Source organism: Aplysia californica, unplaced genomic scaffold (assembly GCF_000002075.1).
Source record: "Aplysia californica isolate F4 #8 unplaced genomic scaffold, AplCal3.0 scaffold00087, whole genome shotgun sequence".
Classification (NCBI taxonomy): domain Eukaryota; kingdom Metazoa; phylum Mollusca; class Gastropoda; order Aplysiida; family Aplysiidae; genus Aplysia; species Aplysia californica.
Window position 1 is genome coordinate 1,053,723 of NW_004797357.1, and position 7,904 is coordinate 1,061,626.

Sequence of the window (7,904 nt, forward strand, 5' to 3'; positions counted from 1 at the left end):
TTTTTTCACTTCAAGCAAGGATATATACCCTGCTGAAAGCCTTTTCGGACAAGGGTGAAAAATCTCGGAGGTCCAGTGTGTGCAAGTTGCGCGTTTAAGATCCCGTGGTGGTCTAAAATCAATAAGAGTAGGCTTTGGCTGCCACCCGCGCAAATTCATAATTTCCCACCAACTGAAAATGTTTCATGTGTCCCGCGCGCTCATATATCATATAGTATATATATGAATATGACCTTATTATATATGCATTTGCAAGCGCCGTAAAACGCTTACTACCAACAAAAAAAAAAGAAAAGAAAGAGATCAACTCTTGGATCATGCAATTTAACATCCACCTTCCTTGAGTTTATTTGGCATTATGGATTTTTGTATAAAATTTATTCTTCAATGCACAGATAGTTGCTATTAGAAATAAAACATGGATGATTTTTAAGAAGTTACAAAGGTTTGCGTTCTCCTCAATTTTGGTTCAAATTTATAAAATTTTATATTTTCGAACGCATTGATTCCCTTCATATTGACAAATGCTACGTCTCCTTGGTTGAATTTTGTTTGTTCAAAGTTTCTTTGAAATGAAAGTGGTTGTGAGATGTCCAAGTTATTGTCCTTTAAATGGGTCGTGTTTGAGACACCCGGTATTATGATTTACATTGTAAATTGTGTCTTCACCCCCTACCCCCCAATAACAGTATTATGGGCGGGGGGGAGGGGACATGAATACAACATAATCTTGAACTCATGTCCTTTGTTTCATTGGTTTGAAAGAACACATGTATAATTAAAGAAGGGGGAGACCATTAAATGAAGAACAAGTCTGTCTGTCAGCATTTTGAAAAATAAAACCTGAATTTTCGTCTGATTAGGATTTTCGAGTGATTATTCTTTGATTCTATACCAAAATACTTCATATTAAAGTAGTGTTTTAAAATGTTCAAAATTCTGGCTTTGAGGATAACATATTTGCCCCTTTTACTGTTAGTGAATCTGTTGAACCTTTGACTGTTCTACATCTGTTTAGTAATTATTATTGATTCATGTTTATGCGACTATAAAAAAGACACATAGATCTTTAATTGTTTCAGTCTATGTGATTGTCCACAGCTCACAAATGGAAGAAGTAGTGGCGGCCTTGTTCAAGGTTGGAATCGTTGCCTATGGGCCAGCCAGTCTCCTGTATGCTGTGGGTTCATTTACGGACAACTGGCTTGAATTTCAGTATGAGGGACTGGCAAAGACATATTCTGCTGGCTTGTTTAAGGAATGTTTTCGCAAGAGCACCAAACACGAGGATGCTGAGACAAATCATGGCACTGAAGAGGGAAATTTTTTCATTGACTGTGAACGTTACGAGAACAATGGTGTACCAGGTAGGTCTGTCTTGTATTTGTCCTGACCCCCTTGTTTATGATATACATTGGAAACCATATTATATAACAGGCCTGGTAATAACAGGGATCCGGTAATAACATGGATTTTTTAAATCCCCGTTTTTTTCCTACTTTGTCTCTATTAAAAGTTATCGTTAACAGGGCCTCATCGGAGCCCAATCGGTTATAGCAAGGACAAAGGCTTGTTAACAATATGGAGAGAGAGAGAGAGAGAGAGAGAGAGGGGGAGAGAGTAATGCAGTGATGGAGCAAGCCCACGCTAGCCATGCCACTGCAAGCACACGCAGCGGGTGAAGCGAGAGAGGGCTGCGGTGTGTTGCAAACTTCGATCTAGCCCTAAGCCTAGCTACATGCACACGTAATGTGTCATGCGCAGGCTTGCCACATGGCCAAAACCCCTGTTCGTGGATGCTTATGGAAAGGGAAAATACCCATGAATAAATACAGCTGGATTAGTCCTCAAATGCTAACTTCCCTTGCATTTCTGATTTAACAAGACTTTTTCTCTGGTCCCACCATCCCTGTTATATCAAATTTCTATTGTACATGTTATACTTTCAATCAGGACACAATATGGTCTAGCCAATTCAAATTTATTTTTGTTTGCAGTCATTCTATTATGTTGTAATTTCCTGTGGCGAAGTGTCTATATAATCAAATAATCACTGCTTCCCTTCCTAATTTTGGAACATCGTCGCAGTCATATTCACCTATAGACGTAGGCCTCATAAATTAAAAGTAAAAAGACGTCCATGATCACCAATAACAGTATGTCTAACATTCCAAACTGTTTCATTGCCCCATATATACCCTGTTCCCCCCTTTCGGGCCACTCCATAAGCGGTCAGAAGCTATGATTATGTAAGCTTAAAGTACAGCTGGAAGAGTCTACCAAAAGAGTTGAAGGGAAAATTCATTGCCACATAAATATCCTGTTCACTCCTTTCGAGCAACTGTCATAAGCAGTCACAAGCACTGATTATTAACTTAAAACTATTACACTGGTTGAGTCTACCTCACAGGTGAGGGGAAGTAACTCCTAAACATCTCATGACTGCTATGAGCCCTTGTTTTTTTCCTCGACTTTTTACCGTCCTATAATCAGATCGTGACCTCAATTATGACATCGGCTCCTGACCGCGAAAAGCTAGACAAAAACAGCCAAATTTGAAATCAAATTGATAGTTGTCGTGTATTAGATCTACTCGTAGTATTGGCATCTCTGCGTTTGTTTGTGCATTTAGTGTTAGTTGAAATAAATAATAATATTTTATGAGATACTTTCCCGATTATTTTGGCGGTTGAACATGCAATATGAATTCAGGATTTGTTTTCATTCACAACTCAGTGTTGCCGCCCCGGTTTCGATTCTTGTTTGACATCTCTGTCTGGTTCCTTGTCTCACTTTGATTACCCCGTCAAACAAGTCAGCCTTTGCCCCTGCTAATTTCTGAAGTTTAATGTATAGACATGTTTGAAATGTCATAGAAATAATATCTCTAATATAAAGTGCCATGATGTTCTCCTGTCATTGTCCTGTACGCTATATTCCTCTAAGACTTCCCAATGTTGACGTCTATTTACCCTGTCGAACGCCTCTTCTTGATCCACGAAGACGATATTGAGATCTTTTTCGTGTGCAATGGCAGTCTCACACAACTGTCTGTTAATGCAAAAATAGGGTCAGTACTGCCCTTGCTTTTCTGAAACCCAACTCACTGAGTTGAGTCTCTACAGTTGGTCTCATTCTCATTTCCAATATCTTGGCAAACATTTTACCCACAAGGCTGAGTTGTAGGTTCCACAGTTTTGTTACCTGACCTTTCTTTTCCCAATAGTACAATGAATGACAGCTAGTTGCCAGTCACCGGGTGTTGTTACTGTCGCCCAGGCCAGGTTAAATATCCTCCACAGTCAGAGTTCACCGAAATGGTCACATAGCTTGATCTCTTCTGCTGTGATGTTATCAACACTTGGCACTTTGTTTGTGGGGCTTTTCTTCATATCATGTTGGGTTTCTTTTGGTGAGAAGCTGAAATAGTGTTATTTCTTCTGTAGGATTCAGCAGCTCCTGGAAACAAAGTTTCCATATTTCCTTAATCTTCAGCTTACTAAAAATAGGGTTTCTGTTCTCGTCATTGATTATTTCAGTTGAGTTGAATGGTTCTCCCTGCATCCTCATGCTTTTATAACTCATGTAAAGCTCTCTGGGGTCTTCTTTACATTTTGTTGCCAGCTTTTCTCCATATATACTGTCTAGGATCTGCTCTTAGCTTCTTTCACTACCCTTGTTGTTTTGCGGCGTTCCTTTCTGTATATGATGTAATCTTTCTCTGTCTTTGATTTCTGCCACTTTTTGAATGCCTTTTTCTTCAGTTGGATGGCTTCCTTTACTTGGTCATTCCACCATAGAGTTGTTTTCCTTTTCTTCCCTCCTGTTTTCCTGGTGCTGAACTCTTCTTTTAATGCTCTGTTCACACTTGCTTTGAAGTGGCTACATTCCTCTTCAATGTCTCCTGGTTGTTTGGGCAATTTTTGAAATACATCTTTCTTACATTCATGTATCTTATCTTTGGTATCGTCATTTATATTTCTGAGGTTCACAACTTCTCGTCGTTTCCTTGTTTCTGGGCTGCATATAATATTACCCCGAGCTCTTAGTTTGTTAGAGCCGAGTGTAAGGTGAATAAATAAAAGCACTCAGTGAATTTAGAAGAGATAGACCAATTGGCAGCTATATGAGAGTACAATCAGAGAGGACGCAATCGGCCAAGAGCTGTATATGTGAGAAAGCTGTTGAAGTCTCCAGAGACAGACTTGTGTGGCATGGACTGTGCTCTGCCTTGTGTAGCTGATAGTATAGGGAGAAAGGTGGGTGGAAACCTTTAAAAGAATTAATTAATAAATAAATAAAAAGATAATGGCGGCACAAAATCACAGTCTGTGACCTTGCACCTCATTTTATTTACTTTTTTATAACTTTTTTTTTTTGCATTTGTCTTTTCACACAGGGTACATCCACGAGACTCGTTGTTTAATGGTTCTTGGGATGATCTGCTTGTTTACTGCTCTTGTGATGGGTTTCAAGTTCCTGAGGGGCAGAAACTGTCGAATCGGTTGCATCGTGTTTACTCTTACCAAAGCTTGTGTAGTCAGCTGTTGTGGAGGTATGAATCTAATGGCACCCTGAGCTTACATTTTAGTGTACAATGAAGTCCTCCACTTAGCTGCTAATGTTGATCAGAGTAAAATACTCAGAGCAGATGGTTAGACAAGCATTAGGGCACAACATGAATGATGTGCTAGTGACAAAAACTGCCTTTGGAAAAGTGTGAAAGGATACAATAACACAGGACAATCTGAAACATTTTTTTGTGGTAAGCAGGAAGAAGGTACTTTGCCTTGGCATACCGGTACTCTATCAAGATCGTCCATCTAGATGGGGGTTTTTAGCATCGACTCACAAAAAGATATTAGGTTAGTCCTGACAGTAATTTACCTGTATTTTTCCTCAATTATAGATATCATCTATAGGATGATTACAAACAATCTTTGTTTTGTTTTCAAATTTACCCATTTACTATTTTCAGAGACCAGTATTACTGTAAACTGGTTTTTATGTTTTGCATTGTATGTTTTTTGTGTTTTGCCTTTTTCATTTTTCATGAACGTTTTAAATTTTTAACTTGTATGGCTCAGTGTCGCATGTCCCAATTCAGTAGTTCTCCGTTTAAGGCTTGGGAAATTTCTATAAAAATTGCAAATTCAAATTGGCACCAAAAGTACCCAATAGACAGTATTTAGTTCATATCAAGGTCTAGCAGCAATTATATTCCAATTCCAACCCTTACCTCTGTATTTGATTAAACTGATATATGTTGGCATTGCTTCTATCTGGCTTGGCTAAAAAATTATCTCATAAGTATTCTCTTCATAAAAACTGTAGTTGGGTATGCTCATATATCTGCACTCTTACTTCGGCAGTTTTCCAAGGTTCTCACTTAATGTAGACATTTAATAGGCAGTGTTCAATAACTCTTTGATCTTGATATTTCTCTCTCATAAAAAAACAAATTTTTAGTGACACTCTCATGATTCTCTTCTCCTCAGTCGGATTTGGACACATAGGTTTAAATTATTACCTTAATGGGTACCCGAAGAAGCGATACCCTGAAGCCACAACAGGCTGGTCTTACCGCACAGTTCTGACCTCATTACACATGGCAGTTATATGTGCTGGGCTTATCATGCTACCTCGGGTATATGGGCAAGTATCAAAGCTTTTAGGCATAAAGCCACTCAGGGTTCTTGATCCAGGTTCACTGGAGGATGCTGAAAGCAATGATTCTGATCCTGAAGCAGTAGACAGGCCCAGTGATAGAGTGGGAGATAGGCCTGGTGACAGAGCAGTTTTGAGTGTTGTTGATGAAAATGTAGAAGACCCAGTGGACAGAGAAGAAAGAGCTTTGAGAGAAGCAGAAGAGAGCCCCCGCAGTTTTCCCACAGCACGTTCACTTCATCCGATCTATTTAAATGACATAGATCCCAACGCCATCACAGACGGGATGAATGAACTCAGAGCTTATGTACAAGAGCTCGAAGATGATGAGTCTGAATATCACACAGCAGGAAGTTCCAGCTCTGACTCTAATGCCAACCGTGTTAATGCAGCTCCACACTCTGATGAAACTGACCCCCCTCCAGCTTACCATCTAGTACAGGATTCAAACCTTTCACCCCAACTACGCCATGACAACGCAACCTCCTCACCCCAAGAGCACAATGACAGCTCTACACCGCCATCATACGAGGATGTCATCAGAGGTCTTTACACCACATATTCTGTTATACCTGCTACAGCGCCTGGGCCATCCACTACCACCGCGTCTATGCCTTCTGATACTTCAGCTTCTTCTGAAACAATTAGCTGAAAAACAGCAAGCGTTATGATGACATCTACCAGTACGGATCTTGCCCGCTCTTCAGTCCTGGCTAAGACGTCATCTGCCCAGGAGGAGGGGAAGCACTGCCTCTTCTAGTGAGTCACAACAAGACTCAGAGGTTGTGTCTGTGTCAGCTTTGTCGGAGAGCACAACACCAACAGTTTCTGAGCCGTCTACTACCTCCATGTCTCTGCCTTCTAATCCTTAGGCTTCTTCTGAAACAATTAATGAAGAACAGCGAGCATTAAGACAACATCTACCAGTGCGGATCTTGACCTCTCTTTGGGTCTGGCTGCCCAGTGATGTGTCTAGCTGGAGGGAAGGAGGAGCTGTCACTTCTCCTGGTGTGCCACTACTAGTCCCAGAATCTGCATCTCCGTCCAGGAACACAACATATGGACGGGCCTCAAAACCAAGTTGCTTGTCTCGAGTGCAGCAACCCCCAGTCTCTCTTGCAGACCTACCACCATCAAATGATGAAGTAATGCACTCCTAACGTTTTAATTCCCTTTGCAATCGTATCATTCAGAAATGTTTCATTGATCTGTGAAAGTTAATATATTTTTGTATATTATACAATCTGCCTTAAGAAATAATATTTGAAGAAGGCTGATTGACCCTGGAAGCATTTTCAGATATCCAGAAAGACATTGAGTGAAAATTCGGTGTGTTTCTTAGAGACCAGTATCAAAATGCCTTCTGAACTGTGAAAATTGCCAGTTGTTCTGCTTTTTGTAAGTGATCATGCTACAATATAAAAGTAGCTATTGATGAACATGCTCCAAGCTATGCGTAGTAAAAATGAACCAGTTGCAGGTAACAAGAATGGAGTCTCTTTACATTTTCGTTTACTGGTGAGCTTCATGATACAAATATAATTCATGATTACATTGGTACCATATTTTCTTAACTTTTCAACTTTTGTCTTTAAATGTACTCTCTCTCTCTCTCTCTCTCTCTCTCTCTCTCTCTCTCTCTCTCTCTCTCTCTCTCTCTCTCTCAATTCTGTAAACCTAAAAAAGAGATACTATACTGTTGCTTGATCAAAGCTATTTGCTATTGTGTAATGCTATTTTCATGCCTCTAATACTACTAATAGTAGGGCAGTATGTTTCTTTATTCAGCCGTGTGCCATATCATCATGTGTCGATAGACGGATGGCTGGGTGGACTTACTTTTTTAAAAGTAATAATATTGCAAATTCATGCTAGCAACAAAATTCTGTGCTGTGCCATTTTGTACCGACTGTGCTCAACATAACTGTGATTCTTTCAGTCCATCTGAAATGGCGTTTTCTGAGAAAGAACAGGGTATTTGTGAGGTGGTGTTGAAAAGTCAAGGTTTTATATAAGAAAAACCTCTGCGTGAGATAAAGGCATTTCTGAACCTCGAGTTTTAGATTGTCAAAGCTTTTCTTTCTTCAAAATATCAGTCATAGTTTCTAATTGTTCAGTCCTTCATAAGGACAACCTCACGAAATACATAAATGAGATAAACAACGTTAATAGTAAATATCTCTGGCTTTTCATTTATGGAAGAAACAATGATACACTTACAATAGTTTCCTGACACC

General features: G+C 39.7%; 1 protein-coding gene across 2 annotated transcripts; it reads left to right on the forward strand.

Moving 5' to 3' along the window:
* The first annotated feature begins 793 nt into the window (after positions 1 to 793).
* Positions 794 to 7,316, forward strand: LOC101860084. 2 transcript variants are annotated; one of them, XM_005094676.3, is made up of 3 exons: positions 794 to 1,367; positions 4,400 to 4,555; positions 5,499 to 7,316. In XM_005094676.3, the coding sequence occupies exons 1-3, from the start codon at positions 1,109 to 1,111 to the stop codon at positions 6,317 to 6,319; spliced, it is 1,236 nt and encodes a 411-aa protein (XP_005094733.1). In that variant the 5' UTR covers positions 794 to 1,108; the 3' UTR covers positions 6,320 to 7,316. The 2 variants fall into 2 exon arrangements, with proteins under 2 accessions (XP_005094733.1, XP_012935919.1); XM_013080465.2 differs by lacking the exon at positions 4,400 to 4,555 and having other exon boundaries at positions 795 to 1,367.
* Positions 7,317 to 7,904: the final 588 nt, after the last annotated feature.

What these genes read in the sequence shown, in the direction of transcription:
- LOC101860084 (XM_005094676.3), top strand. Translation starts at nt 1,109, where the DNA reads ATGGAAGAAGTAGTGGCGGCCTTGTTCAAGGTTGGAATCGTTGCCTAT. An exon ending in CGAGAACAATGGTGTACCAG is followed by an intron (nt 1,368 to 4,399) that starts GTAGGTCTGTCT and finishes CTTTTCACACAG; the next exon opens with GGTACATCCACGAGACTCGT. An exon ending in TGTAGTCAGCTGTTGTGGAG is followed by an intron (nt 4,556 to 5,498) that starts GTATGAATCTAA and finishes TCTTCTCCTCAG; the next exon opens with TCGGATTTGGACACATAGGT.